Genomic DNA, 21,951 nt, shown 5'->3' with positions numbered 1-21,951 from the left:
CGCCCCGGGCCGCTTCCGCCAGGAGCTGGGCGGGGCCGCGGCGCGCGCTACGGCGGCCGCGCTGAGGGCGGCGCGCGCGGGGGGTTCGCTGCCCGGCTGCTCCTTCCGGCGGGGGCCCCGATGAACTTTTGCGCTACAGAAATACATCATTGTAAGTAGGGTTTAGGCGGAGGCTTGTGTTTTCGCTTGATGTCTGCATGTTGCTTTCACTGGTACTGTGATTTGCCATTCCCTCCCTCGTTTCCGGTAGGATGTTCCTGTTCATTCGCACTTTGTTGTTACACACATGCATTGTATGTCAATCTTCTTGCCTAGAAATTTCCTTTAGCAGCTGGGCTTTTTCTTGGAATCCTTTTTTTTTTTTCCGGGTGATGGCGTGGTGATCTCACACCGTTGGCAGGGTGAGGCAGCCTTTCACCTTATTCCACCAATTTGGTTGAAATTTCAGTTTATATTGGTACCAGCAAAGATCAGTTTATGTAGTGAGGTGATTCCTCACTCCTCCCGGGGGCCCCTGCTTGGTGCCCGTTCCTGCAGCAGTATCCGTGTGAGAACCAGGGGGGATGAGAGCTTTTACAATGTTTTGTGGTCGGTTTTTTGGGTGTTTCCAGCCGCTGTATTCGTCTGTATTAACTGTAGCAGGCCCGATGGACGGGGATTTCTCGGGGCTGCCAACGGGTGTCAGCAGTGATTCAGTCATATTTAATTTCCTCTTCCCAGCCCTGAGGTTCCAGTGCTGCTAATACAGGAACAGAATGCAGGATGTCTAAAAGAGTGGAAGGCCTCATGGTGACTGAAGGGTTAGGAAGAAGAAGATGGGGGCTGTCAGGCCATTCTGAAATACCTGTAATTATATATAAGTGCTGATTTTTTCCTACCTGTAGCCAAAAGCCAGGTCTATGAATCAGGGAAGAAAAATCTTTGCAGAGAAAGGTAGGAAATGGAAAAGGAAAAACATCATACTGAGGCTTTTTGTTTGCCCCTAGACTGAGTATCTGCAGCACATCTGGTTAGCCTGTAGGATGTGAAGGTACCTATGGAGACATTCCTTTGGGAACTCTGTGTTCTACTGTGCAGTTGGTTTCTGTGTGCCTGTGCATTTGCCACATTGAAAACAGTCACAAGCCTAAAGAGGCTCTTTTCTGGTTTGCATTTTGTAATTCTTGACCTGATATTTAATAAGTTTCACCAGCACAGAGAGTTTCTTGCTTAAAGATTTTTGTTGGCTTGTTATTATTTTATGCTATTCAAAATATTAATTATTGTGATGATTTATGGTCTGGAATTTGTTGTTACTTAAACCTTATATTACTCTTACTGAAAACTGGGTACTTTTGCCCAAAATATTTGAAGGTTTAGAAGCATTAAGGAAGCTTTTGCTGTAAGCTAGGGAACCTAATCATTTCAGAGTCATAAAATGTCTGCTGCTTTCAGAAGGATAGCTCAAAATTTTTCTTGTATCTACAAATAAAAAGGCTTAAATCACCTTTGTTCCTGCTTTTAGTGCATGTTAGAGTTTTTCTTACTAAACAGCTGTTTAATTAAAAAAATGGCCCTTGGGCAGAACTTGCAGGAATAAAATAAGGAAATTTCTATAGCAGTGGTTAGGTACCTGCAAAAGACCAAAATCAAAAGGCTTAGCCAAATTCATGTTTTTAAGGCAATGAATAAATACGGCTATTGCTTGTGGAGATTTGGATTTATTTTAGTAGAAACCTTAAATAAATGTCACTTAAAAGCACAGTATGGTGAAATTTATTCAAGGACTGATCTATTACTGTTTCAGAATACAGAAATCTATAGGTTTTTAATGACTGATATCTTGTAAAATCAAAATAGGAAAAAATTTTGAAACTTGTGGAAAGAAGAAGAGGAGGTAATTATTCACAATTGCTGTTTGTAAGTTCTAGATTTTTCTTTGAAAATCTGATAAATAAAATAATAAATAAGATAATAAAATCTGATATTTTGTGAAGAGCAGTGACATAATATTAATGTCAAAAGTCGCTGTCAGCTAAATAAATTGTGTTGCTGGGAATCGAGCAAATACTATAATTATGGAAACGAATTTATAGGATCTTGGGGAAGCAGAAAAGTTTGGGAGTCCATTTCCAAGATGAAGTGAAATGATATTCATTACACCCAAGCAGCATCCTTAAGCCCAGACCAGCAGAGCACAAGGCATGTCAGTGTTCAAGCTAGCTATTACTTTAAGAAATGTCATATTTTTCATTACAAATTAATTGAGAAAAATTTAGAGATAGGATTGGCAGCAGGTCTGAAATGTAGAGTTTGCCATCCTTTTCTGGTCCTTACCCTAAAATTATGTGACTTTGAAAGTGAGTTTTTGTGCACTCTTTGATCTATTAAACATGTGTTCTTTTTTATAGTGCGGGCACTTCAACAGGATTGATCCTTGTCAGCAGCTGGTGATTAGTAGTCTTTTGAGAGAGAGTAGCTTGCTTTCTTTGGTTGACATGTTTCTACTCCGATCAAGTTCAAGTTACGGAGTGATTCCTTTCATCATCTGTAAACAAAATAGCAAGTGTTGACACTGACCATCAGCAGAGATTGCCATGAGTTCTTTGTTTTCCCACTGAAGTCATATTGGGTCTAACACGGCACACATAGATGGGAGCTTTGGGGTGGCTGACACTTTGGGGTGTATGTTGTGAATTTCAAGTGAAAGGGACGTGTTAACTTCAGCCCAGCACCTTTAGCCTTCTTGGGGCTTAAGTTTCTGGCTAATTTTACAGGTGAAAGTTTAGGTGCCTGTGGCATCTTTGGCATCTAGATAGATGAAGATCTCCTTTTTTGATCTAGAGACATGTATGTACTTCTTGATTTTTTTTTACCATAAATGTCTAAATACTTTCTTGAATTTTTCCTTAATTAATTGCTGAGATGTTAATTCTTTAAGAGACAGTAGCAGCATACAGCCTCTTAGGCAGCTCTGGGTAGGAAGATGAAGATTAAAATAAATGTGGCCACGATCAGCTGTCTCTTGCAACAGCCCCCTTTCAGTTAACAGCTCTTCTGGATGGCTCAATTTTACAGCTGGTGTGGAAAAGCTGTGGTGATGAATAGAAGAGGCTTTTTGGACTTCATTTGATTCTAATGTTCTTTTCATCTCCATTTTTTTAGCTTTGGATCTACACAGTATGCAGAACAAGAAGATAAGCAAGAAGAAATTTTCACTTGCCTTTGTAGTATTATTGTGAGTCCTTCAGCAAGAAAATCTCCAGGAATTTTTAAATTCTGATTTCAGAATGAAGTTGATATTTTACAACATTGTCTCATTTAGTGGCATGATACATAACAAAATAAAAGATGTATCACACGGAGAAACAAATACTCTTGGCTCCAAAGTCAATATGTTTTGGAGCCTAACACAGTTAATTTTTGGCTCCTGTGAAGTTTGCCCATTCCATAGCTTATGAAGCCAGGTGAGGTAAATTCATTCAAACTGATTACTGATTTAGCTTAACCTTTCTCCCTTCACTGTGCTTTGCATTCTGGGCAAGAAGCCTGAGTACTACTGATCCACCTCACCCAGGTTTTAACCTCATTCACTCAGCCAGTTGCAAGTCTTCATCACAAGATATTTTTATGTCTCTTGTAAAAGCACCAAACAGAGACTTGTCGTGCCTCAGCTTGAAGAAAAAGATGTTTTACTAGCTCTGTCATGGTGATATCATTTAACTGATACCAATTTTAGTGGATGGAAAAAGCCTTTCTGTTATGAGCACTAGCCATGGGAGTCAGCACATAATGACATAAGCTTGCAGAATAAACTTTTAACTCTCACCCCTACTATTGACTGTGTAATTTCCTTTTATTAACAACATTCTTACCACCAAAGTATGCTTTACATAGTAAGAAGAAAAATTATACCACTTAACTACTTTTACTTAATCAAGAAGAAAACCTGACAAAGTTTGAAGAAAGGAGGCATAAAAGTAAATGGATGGTTTCACTGCTTAGAAACAAAAATTATTTTTTGAAGAAAAAAGTTAGATGGTTAAAGAAAAATTTAGCGAGCCTGTAACATAGAATGAAATTAACAATTTTGAAAGGAATTAGAATTGATGACAAAAGATTTACAGCTCAAGTATTGTTTTGGTTTCGAGGCATCTATTTAATAAGAAACTGTGACATTTTTTCTCTCCATTGAGGAAAAGATTAACTAAAAAAAGTGCAAAAATACCAGATTTAGTTACATGAATTTAGATGAATAAGGTGGTTGCACTGCTTACTATAGAAATAGCAGTTAGTTTGTCAAGCTAGTGTAGCTCCTGTGGTACCACAGTCCTAAGGAAGAGGTTGAATTAGATTAGATTCCCAAAGAGGGAATCTGTTCTCTAGACATGGTTGGCAATGAAGGAAATTGCTTGGACCCAAGAAAGGAGCTATACAAAGGGAAAGAGGTGCAAAATGAGGAGATTCTTCCCAAGATTCACTGATGCACCTACATCAGTACATAAAGCCATCAAAAATTATGCTGAAGTATCCTTATGAAGAGACAGCATGCATGTGCATTTTGACATACCTCTCCCCTCATAGTTTGCTACAACTTTTTCCAGGGGGTCATTTGCCCTGTGCAGAATGGGTTGTAGGGGGTGGGTGGGAGTGGTTTTTTCAGTGTAAAGTCCAACGGGTTAGTTTTAACTTATCAAGTTTAAATTGCCAGATTTTGAACTGAGGAGTGTACCAATACACATTCCTTCCTGTTGATTTCCAGGAAGGGAGAGAGAGGGGCAGGAACATTTAGCTGAGGAATGGAATGGGCAACTGGAGGTGGTCACTTTTTAAACTTCTGGGGGGCAAGATTTGCTAGAGTTTGTCTGTCAGCAGGCTGTGTGTCCCTGCTGTCTGACACGTTTCTGGGTTTAGTAATGTCTCTAAGTACACACATGACTTACTTTGGAATCTTCTGTAATACTCTTAATAGTTGAGTTATGTTAGGTATCCAAAGAGGACTGCAACAAATACTGTAAATAAACTTACTGTGTTTCTAGCAGAACTCAGATTGAATTTACTTGTAAGCTTGTTGGTCATACCTACTTCCCTTCTGGGTAGAACTTAGCTGTCAGTGATTAGATGGACTGGTTAAGCATATCAGGCATGTTCATGTGATAATGTGGCAGCAGAATTGGTTGCCAGACTGGTAGCTGAAGGGGCTTCCATCCCCGTTACGAGAAGCAGCTATCCAGTGGTGCATAACAAAGGGATACAAATTTAACATTACAGTGTTATTTTTTTCATGAACTGAGAAAGTTAGAAAGCTAGAATTTCATAATCACTTAAGTATATGAGTTACTTTTTATGCTTTTAAGTACATGTTATATGGAGAATGTCAATTATGTGCAGAAGTTCTGATTGGCATTTAATCCCTGACCAGTAATTCCATTCTCTGGAAATCCAGACATACAAGTCTGTAAACTAGAATTATTTTCCAAGATAGGAGTAGTATTTTCAACTCCTAGGAAAGGCAGAACACCTCAAACGATTTTGAATTCTTTAAGAGTTAGCAATAGAATAAACAATCTTTTCATAATGTTAGAAATGAAAGGTTGCATCATTCATATGCTTAAATAACTTGATTTGTATAGAGCCTAAACTGTGTCAGACCAATGATTTTAATACATTGGAGGAAAAAAGTGCCACCATACCACCCAAAGTCATAAATTTGAACTTTCTAGAGCAGTTCAATGGAAATAATGTGCTACACAAAAGTAGAGCGAGAAAGTATACATGTAACAAAACTTTTATAAATTTTTGTGCATTAAAGCTCTTTTAAAGGAACTGTTGTGCTTCATCATTAGAGAAGACAAATGGTGTCTAAATATGTAACTATTTAGTAGAATGGGTGTCAAGATCCAGAGCTCAACTATGAGGAGAAGTGTTTTAAGACACTCATTTTTCCCTGTTGTGCCACTAAAGATGTCATTGCACTGCATTTTGAAACAGATTTTTTTGTTAAAGTCTTTGGTTGGGTTGTCAGGCTATTAGCAGGGATTATGAGAACTGCAGAAATCTGGATGAAATATAACTTTGGTTATGAGTTGTAACTTCATGCTGCATGGTTTATCTAGATCCAGGATAGACACAGCATTCAGGAAGAAAAGCTGTAAAAAGGAGATATGAACCTTTCATTTGTTTGCTTTACAGTGTTGTGTCTGTTGCAATTAGCAACACAACTCTCAGGTTTTTGCACTGATAGTATGGCTTTGTCATGATGCTCAAGTAATTCTGTAGAATTCTATCTTAGATAGCAAGGGGGTGCAGTGAAAAAGCAGTTCAGATCTAAAGCAAATTTTGTCTTTTCTGGATGAAAAAGTTTGTGTTCTCTCATTTTTTGTCTTTTCATTCCCCCAAAACAGTAGCACAGAGTCTGTCCTTCAGCCAGCTTTTCATATTGTGTGAAGAGTAGTGTTTGGGTTGTACTAATGGGCTTGAGTTCCTTTTTAGAAAAGGACACAGCAGCTGCTTGATGTTTTCTAGTCAATCAAGCTTCTTAATTTCTTGTAGCACTCAAGTAAATATTACTTGTTTGGGTTTATTTTCTGTGCCTAAGCATAAATGCATAATATCCTTAAGAGTGATTTTGATAAAAAGAACATTTAATACTTTTTGAAGATTGTTTTATGGTATGTATGCCTTTTTTTTCTGTTCAATCCAATGTTAAGGTAACATTTTGCATAACGAGGAAATAAATTTTAAAATAGTTCCTCTGAGTCTAGATTTCTTCAGTTCAAATGCTTTGAATATAAAATAGTAGAAAAAAAAATGCTGAATATAGATCAAGGAGGAAATGGCATAACATTTAGTAGCTTTAGATAAGCCGGTAAAATTTGGAGGTTAAGCATCTCATAGACTCATTAAAATACAAATCAGCTGGTCACTAAGCAGGTAATGCTGAGTTAGACATTTCCTTTTCAGTAGCTCATGCTTCTCTTCTTTTGAGTCCTTCATGAAGCATTGTATGCTTGCATCAGAAACTCAGTTCTAAAACTTGATTTGTTACTGATTTTGTTTTAAGTTCTTTGTTTCAAGGGCATTGCTCTACAAAATTCTCATGATTGGTTGCCTATAATGTATAAAATAATAAATTCTTCAAAGCACCTAAGAGTTCCTTTTCCTCTGTTTGATATCTTAAAATGTTCTATTATACCTGTTATTAGACAACTAGCAGAACCAGGATAAGTATCAAGTTCTTGTGTATATTTAGCCATCTCTTATATGTGCAAAAAGACATGCAGGTGAAGTGTCATACAAATAATTTCTTGTACCATATTTAATCTTTATCTCCTTTTAAAAATAAATATTTTCACTTTCAGACATTGATATGCATCTCCAGAATACAAAAGAAAACTGTTAAGACAGTAGTGGAATTTTTCCTGTGAATATAATTACTCTTTTATATCTTCTATCATTTAGTTTAAATATATTGCTTAAAAAATATAAATAGAAGGAAGTGTGTTGTCCAAAAGTAACAACACAGCATGTTCTGCAAAGAAATCATATTTCTAAGGATTTTATAGTCTTTGATGTTTAAAAAATGCCTCAAAGATTAAATATTCTATCAGTTGTATTAATTTTCTTGTGTATCTTGCCTTACTGGAAATTAAACATACCCCTTTTCTAAAGCACAGATGAAAAATTGCCAGAATAAAATAGTTTATGGATGTGGTTATGTCATTAATCATAGATAGAGCACAAGTTTGTTTGTTGATTGGTTGTTTCTAAAAATTACTTTGTTAGGTTGAGGGTAGACTGTACACTAGATTTTGGACAGTTTGAATAAGCACAAACAGGTGCCACTGCTAAATACTTTCTTTCTGCACTTGGCTGCTGCACAGCAAAGCATTAAAGGCCAGGCTACTTTGAGTTCTGGAGTTTGAAATGAACCACTTTATAGTCATTATAAACAGCAGTATTGCTATCTTGATTGTACAGATTATGTTCTTGACAAATGATAACTGACCAAACTACATTAAAAGGGAGCTCTAATACCATGAATTCCAGCATTTGATGTTTATTAAGTGGTTTTAAAATTAAAATAGTTAATTGCTAGAAATGGGGAAGCATATCAGAGGAATCATTACGTTGTTCTTGTTTTATTTGCTGGAAATGTGCTAGTATGTCAAGGTAACAGTATCCTTGTCTGTCAGAGTATTGTTATTAAAATAAAAATCCAAATATTGTTAATCTGCAATGTGGCTTGTTGCCATTTTCTTGTGTGCTATGATAAAACTGTAAATGCTAAGATAATTGTACAGCCTATCTCTTCTGTTGGCATTAAGTGAATAAACAGTCAGGACTTCCTTTTATTTAGGTTTGTAATCTGAATTTTATATTAACATAAAAGTTATTAAATACCTAATAAGTTATTATTTTCACCAGGATATCTGGTTTTTTAACAGCAATGAAGTTATCTTCAGAATACTCCCCAATTTTAGTAGTGAGGAAATGAGGCCAAGAAATTACATTCCCAAAAGTAAAAACTACATGGGAAATGCAAATATCTGGATTAAACCACTGCTCTTTCCAAGTGTTTTGATATCTTTATAATGTTGTACATTTGTTACATATGATGCATTTCCATTTGGAAGCTCTCATTATTCTGCTGCAAGATCTGACTCCAGTTACTTCACATTGCCACGCAATAGAAAATTTGGGACACTTAAGTCCCCCTTTTTCCACTCCTTCATGGCATCGCATTGACTGTCAGATCCTTTATTTATTTACACTTCTGTTTTCTGGTCTCCATTACAACAGCTGTAGCTTTCTGTTTCTTTTTTTCCCAGTTTGCAAGGCCTTCCTCTCAGCTACTCTCAGCTACACTATGTGTTCAGATCTCAGCATTCCCGTTGCGGGTTCTCCCAAAATGCCGTGTGGGCGTTAACTTCTAAGCAGTTGCTCAGTTTTCATGACTGGCTGCCTCAGAGCATGGCTTTGCCAACTAGCTGTAATGGCAATTTCTGTAGCACTTCAGAACCCTTAGATTGGTTCTGTGCACTTGGGAAAATTGCCAGCTAAGCTGACACATAAGAGTTACAGAGCTCTAAAAAAAGAGGAAATATTATGAGAGTAATTTTGCCAGCTTCTGATGAGTGTGTGTGTGAACTGGAATTCTCAAAACTCATGATTCCATATAGTTTTTCATCCTTAGGTAGTTTATTACTAACAATGGGAATTTTTGAAAGAATACAAAGCAAGTTTTGATACAGAAATAACCTTCTTTTTCAATTTTCATGTTATTCCTAAAAGCAGTTTTACAAATCCATGAGGTTATTTGAAACATCACTTACAAAATACTAAATGCATATTGGCCTTATTACTGTAGTATTAAATTTACCTATTTTGAACCTTAACAGAAGAATTAAACTTGAAGAAAACTATCTAACAATTGAGAAATTTATTTTGTGATTTATCTACTGCATAAGAAGCAGTATATAAGAAGCAGGAAATAGCATTGTAAGGGGAAGATGAATTCTGAGCACTGCTAACTTCTGCTGTTATTTATGGTAATTGCTATTTGGAGTTTTGCCTCTACAAAGAAAGATTATTTCGTTCATTAACAAAATATGGGAGAAGTCCAGATGAGAAAGCAGGTACTAGGATGGCAAAATATGGAAAAAAGGAAAAAGGGTCAGGTAAAACCCTGTATGGAAGAAAAAGCTTTCCATAACATAACTATGGCTTTTTCTTGTTCTGCATCATAAATTTTAAAAGAGGTCCATAAGATGGCTGGGGAATTCTGTGGACTGATCAAGTTAAGCTTAATAATACTAGTACAAATATGGAAGAAGTAAGAAGTAAGAAATTCCATGTGAAAATACCATTTCCATTAATGATTGAAACAAATTGGCAGTAGTAGCTCAGAACATAATGCCTTTTATACGTGTGGAAAACATGACACCTCAATTCAGTGTCAGATAACAATGTGCCAAATATAAAAAGGGATTTTCATTTGGCATTTTAAGTACTCATTCCCACTTCCAATAATGGTGTGAGGAAAGCAGTTCCTATTCTGGCTGGATGAGAAAATGTCTATAAATGAAATTTAGTAAAAAATTGCTTATATTTTTACCAACTAATATAATTTACAGTAGAACTTTTTAATTGCCTTTTCTTGTTATGATTGACTTTTAAGTGGATTAAATTTTTTCAATGTAAAATAGTCTGTTTTTCTCAAGCACAATTAACTTCCTGTCTGTTAAAAATATTGATACTTATTTCCAAGAAAATTTCCATTTATCATTGTCTTTTCTTCATTTAAATAGGTTTGTTTGAATTTAGTTTCCAGAAAACATTATAGCTTCTTACTCTAATAAATTACTCCGAGAGGTCATTGATAAGAGGTGCCTTACAGTTTCCACTTTCTTTTCAGAAATATGGTTTTATATTATAGTGCTTAATATCTGCTGTTCTGTTCATTGCAGTCAGGGTGATCTGTGGATGCAATGACATTTGGATCATACCCTTTTATTCTGATGGACAGCTGCCAACATTCTAAAATGTTTTTTTCTAATTACCAAACAAGATAACCCAGGGTAGAATAGAAAGGTTTAGCATCACTTTGAGTAGAGTATTTTAAGTTATAATTCAAGACACTGTTTTTTTAATTTAGAGGGAAATATAAAATTTTAGGGTAGGACCCTTTCATGTGATGCCATGATTCTTTACTTTAGGATTATAGTTCACTTAGAAATCTGGTTCTGCTGTGCAGCTCCTCAGCTTGTATCATGTTGCAACTCAGCAATTTACTGAGCAATTACTCACACTAATGGAACAACTTGTGAGTGACTGCTGATGACTGTGAGTAATAGCTTTATGGTATAAAAGCAAAGTAATTCTTTAAAAAATGCATAAATTTTGATTCCCCTCTCTAAAACTGGCCAACAAATAAAACATAGGTTTAAAATAATATGATGCAGCACGATGAAATACGTATCAAAACTATTAGAAATTTTCGATGTTGTATATTTGCCATTACATTTTAATTAATTTAATTTTAGGTGCTCCAGGTCTTATGCATAAAAGTATCTATCTAGGTGTTTGATTCATATCACTTGCCCTGAATACTGCTTTTTGTATTGTCCTAAAGTCTTTGTATACTAGATACTTTCATTCAACCTGAGCAAAATAATGAGAGACTGTCAAAACTGGTATATATTAAATCTCCATTTATTTATTAATGTTTACATCAATTATTTACTGATACAATTCTAGTTTTTTAAGGAAACATATTAGTCTGACATCAAATGAAATATCAGAAAAGAGCAATTATACTTAAGCAGGAGGAGAACATATTTTAGCAAAAAGAGATTATCTGGGTTATGTGGTTTAGTACATGAATTCCAGGGGCTTATAATAATAATTCTGAAAATGTATTTTAAACATGTAAGTAAAAGAATTAGAAATGCAGAATTTGGAATGCAACAGACCTTTTAAGTGGAACAAGTACAATCCAGGATCTTGGAACCTGCTGTCCCACATGAATATCATCGGGCTAGCAAGAGCGGTAGTGAACTCAGTACTATGTACAGTATAAATAATCGTCATATTTTGAGCAGCAGGCATCATGACCAGCTGATATTTTCTTTCCTCGGGACCAGTTGTTCCCAAGAGTGCATGGCTAGAGCCATATGATCTTATCAACACATTGGAGAGCCAGACCCAAACACTGACAGAGATTTTGCTGCAGCAATGACTGTCATAGAAGAAAGTCGCCCTTTTGCACAGCAGTTATCCAATGTCTACTTTACTATACTTTCACTTTTTTGTTTTAAACTTTTTGTGAAGATCAGCCTTGCTATACTTAGTCATTTCTACATTGTGAAAGGAAACCGTAAGGAAGCAGCAAGGATAGCTGCTGAATTTTATGGAGTTCCTCAAGGACAAGGTATATTTGTACATACTCTGTTTTCACTGCTCTTTGGGGATTTTGTTGTTCAGGCAATTACTTGTCTGCTAGCCTCATTTACATTCAGTTTTTCAAATTAGGAGTGAGTGGGGTTTTTTTCCTGTAGTTGTTGCTGTGTTTTGTATAACAAAAATTATCTATAGGAGTGTTGTTAGATCATGTGAGCTTTTTTGGTTTGGTTTGGTTTGATTTGATTTGATTTGATTTGTTTGGGTTTTTTTAGATTAATTTTAAGTTCAGAATACAATTGAAATATCACAGCCAGTTTTCTATTAGGAGGGAGGCCTATATTTAACATGACTGTATATAAATAAGATTGCAGAATACTTTCCAGTCTGGGACTATTTTCCCAATTGCCCTAATGTTCCACAATTTACCATGCATAGTTGAAATTTTCCATGTTTGACATATGATTATTTTGCACCACTCTAGTGAAACTAGTCCAAATATTTCTGAAAATTATGTCTTGATTGAGGTGAAATTTTCTTACAGTAATTTTTTAGAGAAGATGTAGTTTTCATGTACTTTGAATAAGTTGTCTCTTGACACATATCAAGAACCTCAGGGCCAGCTTTTGGGCATGTGTGTGGAAACTTCCAATTTTATTGGGTTGAGAGCTCTTGTAAAATTCCTTTTTCTGTTCACGTGAGCAGAACTTTAGCAGAACTGTTGCCCCAAGCTCACCTGTCGTGAGGCACTGTTTTCCTTCAATTCTTTGGTGTTACAGAACACTCTTCTAAATTGTGGCATGCTGGTACATGACTGAGCCCTGATTTTGGTCAACTTGGGATCCCTGCTACCCCACTTGTCTTTGTTGTTCCTTGCATTCTGGGATGGCATCAAGCTGAGTTGGGCAATAGAATGGGAAGACTTGTCTCTTACTGCCTTTACTACTCATCCCTAGGTACCACAAATGTGAAGACATAGCCCAAGTTAAAAGTAAAGGGAGAAACTATAGAAATGAGTCAGAAACAGTTTCAAAAGATTCTTTTCAGTATTTAGTGTTGGGACTAAAGGTAGACATTTTGTGTGAGGGTGTTAAAATTCGCAATCCAGAAATAAAGGCTTAAATCCTAAAGTAGGAATTAGCTTACTTTGCAGAAGATTTGGATTTATATCATGTGCACGAGCTCTGAACCCCAGGGTTTTTACATCTGAGCCTGTTAATTGACACCATTTGAACTACTGTGCATGTGTGTGTTTGTGTGTGAGTGTATGTGCAGATATATATGTTGGGGGGAATGTGGGTATGTATGTATAAATTCACTATAGTAGGATAGCAAGAGCAGAGACAGGGATACTTGCAGAGAATGGAAAAGGCCTTACTTGAAATCAAGAATTTTTTTCCAGGAGATGCTGGGTAGCTCTAATGCAGCTCTTTATGGGAAGATTGACACATGAGCTGGGCACAGAAGGAAAGAGATTTGGGAGGAGCTGGAGGGAAAGGAATAACATGCATCAGGCTGGAGAGTAAAGTAGTGTCTATGGTGTTACCTGTTGCTGAACCCAGAAATCTGTAATTCAGCCATTTGTCGAAAGTCTCATCTATTATCCCTAGATAAATGTATTATTATTATTATATGTATATAATATAAATGTATTCTAGTAGCTGGCCAGTGCAAAAGATGAAAATCTATCACTCTTGCAGATTACTGTTTTGGTCAGGTGGCAGAGGTTTTTATTGATTTAAAGGATCAAACATATGGTACATTTTCTGGTTTTCTGCTTGTATTATTAAAAGAAAATAGTTAATTCAACTACTTTGTGTTTAAACTGTACTTTTTTACAGTTCAGTATCAGTGTGCCCTCATTTTTCACTGTCCAGCTTGCAGTGGCTGGATCTGGATTTGTAAGAGTTGTAAGCACATGTTCAGCTAGTGTTACACAATCTGCTATTCATCCATTTGTTGTGATTAACAGCAGCAATCCTTGCTCTTTGGGATGCAAATAATTCTCCTCAAAATTATTATTTTATCTTCTCTTTTCTATACTTTAGTTCTATGTCTGTGGAAGGAGGCACGCTGGTGTCTGAACTCACAACTGTGTTGTGGGATTTGATTTGACAAACAGGAATACCTCAGTAGAGTTTATATGATACATGTAACAGAATATTCTGTTAAAAGTGATACCTAAAAGAAGTACAGTAAGTAATATGAAGCATGAAACAGCTTGAGACATTGCATTGTAAAATAAAATACTGAGTATCCTCCTAATTAGTGATCCATTCTTTGTTTTTTCTCAAATAGCAGAAAAATCTTGGCAGAAAAAAACAACACAAAGAACCTCCAAAACTGATAATTAGCCTAACATGTATCATTAGCTAATCAAAGTTTATAGTGCTTCAATAAGTAATTCAAATTAGAGGAAATGTTTCTTTTAATTTTCTAGTTTTAACCTGATTATATGCTCTCAAAATTCTGTTAGCACTGGTATTTTAGGTTTGCTTTTAATGACAGAAAATTACTTATTGCTATTATAATGGCTTGGCTAGGACATAGTGCTATAATTTTGAAGAAAAAAGAACCTTTGGAAATAATGTGCTACTAGGCACAGGCATTATTTCATACTTACTAAATCAACCCCTTGAGTTAAAATAGGTCTGTCTTTTATGAATCCTGTGCAATTGAGGGTGTTTCAGGTACAGAGCAGTAGTTTTTTGGTGGAGCTCCTTTTGTTAAACTGAAGGTATAGAGGTCAGTTCAGGAACTGAGGCCCAGGGATTATCCATTTTAAAGTTGACTTGCTTTGTTCTGTCACTTTTTCTCTATTAAATATAAGGAGACAGCTCTGCCTGTGTCATCTGCTTTGTGTGGTTTTACTGCTAAATGTTAGTGTGAAAAGGGTCATACTTTGTTTCTTAATATTTCAGGAATATTTTCAGTTTTAATAGTCAGCAATCTACACTCCATCTATCCTCTGGATCTCAAGTGTATATGAATGGCTGGATAATGTCACAATAATTAATTAGAAATTGTTATACTGTTTATGTGACATTGAAATAAAGGAACGACATCAGTGTTCAGCATCAGCTAAGACCACAAATGTGCATGTAAAAGCTCTAGTAATTATAAGTCAAATTAATTTGTTTATGGAAATTATGTCTGAGTAAAACTTTTCTTGTGTATAGCTGAAAGGTACCTTCAGAGGTAAATTGAATGCTCTAGGATCAAATATACATGAGTTATCTGGCAAATGTTTGGCTAACCTGTTTTTAAAATGCTTAGTAATAGTGACTTCTGCAGCATCCTTATGCAACCAATTGCAGTTTTTCTGTTCTCATCACTAGACTGCTTCCCACTTCCCCCAAGACTGACCTAAATCTTTATTTTTGCAAACGAAATACATTAAATATGATGTATGAGAACTAATCAATTCAAGGGCTATTATCATGCATGTTCCTACTTCTGCTGTTGTTTTTTCTTCTTTTCTAGAATAAAATAAAAAGGACTTAAATTAGTCTTTCCTGCTAAGTCTTATTTTCTAGCACCTAGAGTTACTGCAGTTGCTCTCCCTTGGACTTGTGCCAGTTCATATATAGCTTACAGACATCTTTACTGATGTCTAATTTCCCATGTTAAACAGAGTGCTGCAGCTGAGACTTTATGAGTGTAACCAGGGGAGCTATTAGTTGTATACAGAGGGAACACTTATGTCATGTGCAATGTATATGGCACCCTGTGTAATACCTCCTGGAATGATGCTGCCCCCTCAGCAGTAAAGTATAATGGATAGAGTCTGTAGTCTGTTAAAACAAAGTCACTGTGTTGTGCATTTGCTTTTTCCTCTCTAAGTATAATACTTTGTACTGGACTTCAGCTAATTTTGTCTTGGTATCAGACAATTTCTCTGTTTTACTTGTTTTCCTTGTCTGTTTTGAATTGTTTCTCTCTGAGCAGTTGTAACATCTACAGTTTAGTGTCATCTACTGCTTACATAAAAATAAATACATTATTCTATCATTCACAACATTAAAAGCCTGAATAGCACCAAATGCAGGACAGAACTCTGCAGTCTTTTACATTTACTTAAAGTGAATTGAAGACTTGTGTACCAATAAGCTATTAGAGTTGAATTTTTTTTTCAGTGAAGTCAGTGGTATTAATACCATAAAAAATTAAATGAAAAAGGGATCCATTTTATTATAAAGGTGCTGTTTGCTGTGTTATTTTTAACTTTGGCACTAATTTTGTAAACACTTACTCATATACTCTTGCCCCCATTGATTTGAAAGGGACTGATTAGTTGGAGCCAAGTGCTTTGCAGTCAGGGACTAGAACTGTGCTGGAAATAGATTGTGGTGCATAGTGTTTCTTTATCTATTGTGTTGAAGTGAACATTTGCATATTCATTGCATTTGGAACTTTGCAAAAGTCAACATTTTATTAATTTCTTTCTTAGTGCATAAACTCATAGCAAGTATATGTTAGTTCCATTTTAAAATTCTGTGCCTTACAAACTGATACACAATTAACAAACTTGAAAATTAATTTCTTCTCTTGTGGTATTTTGAGATCTGTGAAGAGTTAATAACTCAGCCCTTTGTACAGCTGTTGCTGGATGAACACTGGAGGGTCAAAAGCAGTTTTTAGATTCTTCTTACTGTACCATATAACTGGTCATGTCATGAAAGTCCTCTGGGTATAGAAGCACTGGGCTGGAGCTTCAGATGAGTTTTATAGTTTATTTGCTTTGGGATGAGGTAGTAGTGCTGTGGTATAAGGTGATTTCAAAGTTTGTGCATCAAATCTGAAAAATTAATTAAGTATCAGATATCTTGAGTCTGTAAGATATAAACTCTGCCAACAAATACTGGTAAGATCTTGGTGTGTATAAAAGAGCCTACATTTGTTACTACAGATAACTTTTTAGAAGGAAGCACAGTTCCTACTGCTGAACTTTTTACTATTTTATCAAAAGGAAACCTGATACTCAGTAATTGTCAAAATGTATTTAGCTACAAGCAGAAAGTGATAGAGAGGAACCTTGTTATGAAAAAAGAAGTGTAGAGTTAATGTAGCATAAACATCAAAGATCTAATCATGTGTATATAACAGATATACACATATAACAGATATACACATATAACAGATACCTGGGTTCTAATAGATAAGCTAAGTAGTTCTGAGAATGTAAAATGATTCATCTTAAATATCCTATTTTTTAATAATGTCACCTCTCTTCACAAAAAATGGTATAAAATTTCACCTTATCCACAAGTGTATAAGTTAAAGTTATTTGAAAGCAGAAGTTGTGTTTATAGTATTCTTAATAAATAAAAAAAATAAAACTGGTTTTGCAGAACAGGAGAGCTGAATATGCCTTGGTTTCTTCTAAACTTAAAAAAAAAAATCTACTCTTGAATCACTGTGGCAAATTTTGAGCTACCCATTTCTGCTGTATCTGCCTTGGTGAGGCATGGTAGGACAGCTCAGTTATGCTAGTTAGGCTAAATTAAGCCATTGACAGGATTGTGGTAGTTCAGTCTACTGGAGTCTCCATCTTCTTCCAGAGACTGGTAAATACTATGAAGTTTTCTGTTTCCTTTTTTTCTTGTACACTGAGAACTACTTGGGTAGTCCCAAGAAACTGGTCCTTAAAATACAGCTCATAAATGGGCAATGGTGCCGTATTTCACTGTCAGAGATCTACTGTTTGGAAGGCTTGTAGTGAATGATTAGAGCAAAGTTTTCATATTTATTTTATCCTAACAAGTTGCAATTGATAATGCCACTCAGCAACAGTTGTTAGGTAGGGGAGATAGGCATGAGGCATTTTCTCAACTTGCATTCCACAGAGATCACAGTTCTATTAATAAAAGCCATACAAGATCTCTCTTATCTTCCTGGATACAATAGAGATTCATTTAGCAATGACAGGAATATTGTATGGCATACCTATTCACCATACCACTTGGTGTAAGGCACCACATTTAGCATTTGTTTCTCATCTGCAGCACGTACACTAATGGTGTAAAAATGCTTAAGATAGTATGAATATTCTTTTTTGAAAGTTTAGAAGGGAGAGCTTTATTGATGGAGCTCATGACAAATAACTTTGCCTAATATGACAAATGACTGCTAAAGAAGAGTCATGCTTCAAAATAAAGCAAATAAGGCACTTTCTTTGAAGGAAGAAAAAGACACCATGTATTATACAAATACCAGAATATTCTTTTATGAAGAACATATTCCACCTATTCTAAAAGAGGTTTTGCTCAGTTATATGATGCAACTAAATCGACATGGCCAGAGCCCTGACTTATTTGCAGCAACAAAAAGCAAGAGAATCTGTTGGCAAGCATGTTACTTTTAATTCAGATTTTTCATTTTTTACATCCCTCATCTTCAAGAAAATTTCTGAGGCCACAGAAGCTTTTAGTGAATATGTATGCTGAGTCCGTTTGCATGCTTGCCTCCCTGAAAGAAACTGATATAGCCTATCATGTGGATTTGTTTGAGGGGATTTATTACTCTTCTGTGTATGTCAGGACCTCCTTGAGGTCCACCAGCTGCATTTTTTGCCTGGTTTCATTCAGGTGTGCCTTCTTGAAATGTATTTTTTTCTGAGTATTGACCTTAACTTGTCACCAACCTAGGTCCCATTTGCTTGCTTGGAGTGTACACTCTAAACTCACATGGAAATGCCCTTCATCAATTGATTTCTGTATTTTTCTGTATGAAATGAATAGTAAGCTTATGAAATAATATAAGTAGAAAACTAACATTATGAACTCTGATGTAGCTTAAAAACTGGGGGTTTTAAAGGTGCATAGCAATATGACTGAAAGGCAATCCTGTAGCAATCTGTCTGCAAGGCTCTAAAGAGAACTGGTGTTAAAGAAAATATGTAGAAAACTGCAGTATTGGCTTTGGGCAAGCTCAGCTGTACCATCTGCACTGATCTTTCTTGCATTGGTGGGGCATAAGGCAACAGGGGAAGACCAAAATAGCGTAGCTCCCTGAAGGTGGTGTTCCTTCCTTCAGCCCCTGGATGCTTATGGCCAGGGTTTTGCTATTCACATTCCTCCCTTGTAGGGAATGTTCTCAAACATTCGCAATGCAGGCAAACAGCGAGTGAACTTCTGCCAGTGAGATGATGGTGGCTTGTGGGGAATTGCATAGCATGCCTAAGTACTGAGCTCTGCTCATGACTGCAGCAGTGCTGGCTGCTTGGCCATAAATCCTGTGTGGCATGCTGCATCTGTTGCACTACTGAGTCTTTCTGGCAATAAATATGCTCTCTCTCTTTATGGCTGTTCTTTCACTATAATTGACTGAAGATTCTCTCTGAGGTGCCCTTTTCCACTCCTATGCTGACTACTGGTTTTATGCCTGTGTCTGTCTTTCTGTCAGAATCTTAACCTCAGGCCTGCTGGCTAACTGATTTGCTCAGGTTCCACCCCATGACTTCTGTGATTTAGTTTAGTTTACGTATCAGCAAGTATTCTGTGTCTCTTCTGCCTTGTCTGCATGAAGAGTGTGACAGGTACACATATTAAACAAGCAAGAAATGTAATAAATGTGTCATTGTTCCATATTTGACTTATGGGAGGCCTGAGACAAAGCCTTTGTCATATCAGAAGTTTAAACCTTTTTCCAACCTTCAGTTATGATTCCCAGCATCCAAGGACACAAGGTGTAGCAACTGTAGAAATTTCAGGAGAAGAGGTAGAAAATTATGAGCCAGCCAGCCATACTGTTGCTAATATCATCATCATCATCATTATCATCATCATCATCATCATCATCATCATCATCTTCTATTACTACTGTGACTACTACTACTACTGATTTGAATTCCTAGCTAAGAGACAGTGACGAGGTTGTATTAAGAGTATGTAATAGACTTTTTAGTGCTTATAATGGTATAAAGAAATGATGTTTTATGCTTAAGTAACTAGTGATCATTCAAACATTACCTACCTATCTGTTGGTATTTCTCAAGAGGACTGGTTAGTGACCTGGATAATGCCTAAGCTTCTGGTTGCTTGCTAATGACTTATATCACCATCATACTTGCCATGAGGTATGGCCTGATACAAGAATCTATTTAACAAACAGATACAAAGTTGTTCCTGGCCTTTCTTTGTTCTGCTCCTAGAGCTTTAATTCCTGCACATTTTATGGTGCATTTACGTTCCTTGGCATTGAGCTGGCACTGCAGAATGTGACAGTGGCACCACTGTGGTCTTGTAGGATGCTGTTTTTGTCAGTAACCACAGTTCCTCAATCCTTCCTAAAATTTGCTTTATCTTGGCATCTCCTCCAGGGAGGAATATTCAAAATTTCTTCTGGTTCATTTTTGGCCGTATCAAATGATAGGCCACTGCTGGGGTGCTGGCACTGAGCCACAGGAGCCTTTCTGTCATTTCAGCTTCATGGTTGCAGGGTGTGGATCACATGAGCAGAGTCAGTTTCTAGTCCTGTTCCAGAATTTAGTGTGGCAGGTTCCATGCAGTCACTGTGACTCCATAATAATCCTGGTCATGAAAACAGACTAACCTGAAAGTACAGAACAGTTTGGGAAGCAAGGAGGCTCATTGGTTTGCTGGTTTGAGATGGTTGCACACAAAATAATGATCTGTGACATTTGAAAATGGTGCATTTTTGTTCAATTTTTCCTAAGATGAATTATTGTTATGGAAATTTGGACTGTATTACATTGGACTTCATTGTGTATTGAAAGATCCAGGGGGTTTTGGGTATTGCTGGTTTTATTAGCATTTTTTTTTGTGTGTTACCACAATTGCATCTCTGTTGCCTCAAAAATAGTCTTGAAAATAGAATTAGTTCCCTGCTAAAAGGGAGGAAAAAAAATTTACTTCTCTTTTCATTGCCACCTGTTAAGAGCTGCTGCCCCTTTAAACTCAGAGCTATGTGTAGATATGGAAATGTTGAAACTTTACTGACATTTCCTTTTACAAAAATGTGGAATAAAAAGATTTTTAAAGTTTCCTTTAGCACTTCTTTCTCTGGGTTATAAATTTGAACAGAACTAATTATTAATGAAATGTAACATAGTACTTTATTTAAAGCTTGTTACTAAATTAGGTCAGAATTCCAAAACCATCCTTACTCTCAGACTGCAGCATCTGCCCTTTCCCCTGGCTGCTTTTTTGAAGGTAACTACATTGCTTCCATAAGTTTCTATAATCTAAATGCTATCTCTAATTGCTTATTTTCCAAGTCAGGAAGAATAATGGTCAACTGTATTTTTTATATGTTTGGACACCCAGTTAGACTTCTGTTAAAGGTTTTCTGGCAGGTTTTGGAAGTGTTTTAATGTCTTCTATAGAGAAAAATCTGAAGAACACACTCTCAGGACTAAGCTTAAGTAGTTCTGAATGTTAATAGTTTTATTATCTAATGAAATTGAAAGATACTGATTTTTATTCTGTAGCTAATGTAGTCCAGGGCATAGACTGTGATGTGAGAAAGATCACATAGCAATTCCATTTCAGAGGTGGAAGTGAAATAGCGTGGTCTTCAGCCAGGTTTTAGCCATGTTCATTTCCTCATCTCAAGTATATTTTAACATCATTTCAGGCAATCTTTGATGCTGTTTTAGTTTTTTGGATTTTTTGTTTGTTTGGTTAGTTTTTGTTTTCTTTTGTTTTAAATCTTGTATTTGTGAACTCTTTTGATAAGACCTTTTAATGATTTTTTGCCTGGAGGTTGAATGGTTGGGCCTGGCAGAATTTAGTGAAAAATTCATTCAAGAGTTCTCAACTGGATAAGCTTTGCCTTCTTTAAAACACAAAAATGTGTATTTTTTAATGTCTTCCAGAGTATTCAAAGTAACTCAGTGAGTTACCCAAAGTGCCTATGGAATATCTCTGTGTAATAGAGATACTTTTCCTATAAGCCATGCTTTGAAGGGGGAGGGTTTTGGGGGTGGTCCAACTGCACTGGCAGCTCATTGCTTCCTGTGCAGTTGTCTGCAGGAGAGAGCAGTGATGGATGCTGACTCCTGTGGGGCTCTGCCTCTTTGAAGCCATGGCAGCTGTCTGTGTACCTGCT

At 36.2% G+C, this 21,951-nt stretch overlaps 1 protein-coding gene and 1 long non-coding RNA gene across 5 annotated transcripts in view; both read left to right on the top strand.

The window, feature by feature from the left end:
* The first annotated feature begins 83 nt into the window (after positions 1-83).
* LOC130252917 (uncharacterized) lies at positions 84-3,807 on the top strand. The gene is made up of 2 exons (XR_008840467.1): positions 84-151; positions 2,391-3,807. It is a non-coding gene; the product is annotated as an uncharacterized LOC130252917 (long non-coding RNA).
* Positions 3,808-11,629: 7,822 nt separating this feature from the next.
* The window catches only part of ASB5 (ankyrin repeat and SOCS box containing 5), a 28,370-nt gene continuing 18,048 nt past the window's right edge, over positions 11,630-21,951 (top strand). Inside the window, exons 1-2 of one of the 4 annotated variants that reach the window (XM_056491005.1) lie at positions 20,442-20,530; positions 20,983-21,053. Coding sequence is in view for 1 of the 4 variants with exons in the window: in XM_056491003.1 (XP_056346978.1) it covers positions 11,716-11,911 (196 nt within the window). In the remaining 3 variants the exon portion in view is untranslated. Of the gene's footprint in view, positions 11,912-20,441; positions 20,531-20,966; positions 21,054-21,951 lie in introns of those variants that run through there. The other 3 variants (XM_056491007.1, XM_056491003.1, XM_056491008.1) reach the window with 3 other exon arrangements.

Source organism: Oenanthe melanoleuca, chromosome 4 (genome assembly GCF_029582105.1).
Source record: "Oenanthe melanoleuca isolate GR-GAL-2019-014 chromosome 4, OMel1.0, whole genome shotgun sequence".
Classification (NCBI taxonomy): domain Eukaryota; kingdom Metazoa; phylum Chordata; class Aves; order Passeriformes; family Muscicapidae; genus Oenanthe; species Oenanthe melanoleuca.
The sequence above is the reverse complement of the archived record's forward strand: the minus strand, read 5'-3'. Positions and strand labels throughout refer to the sequence as shown.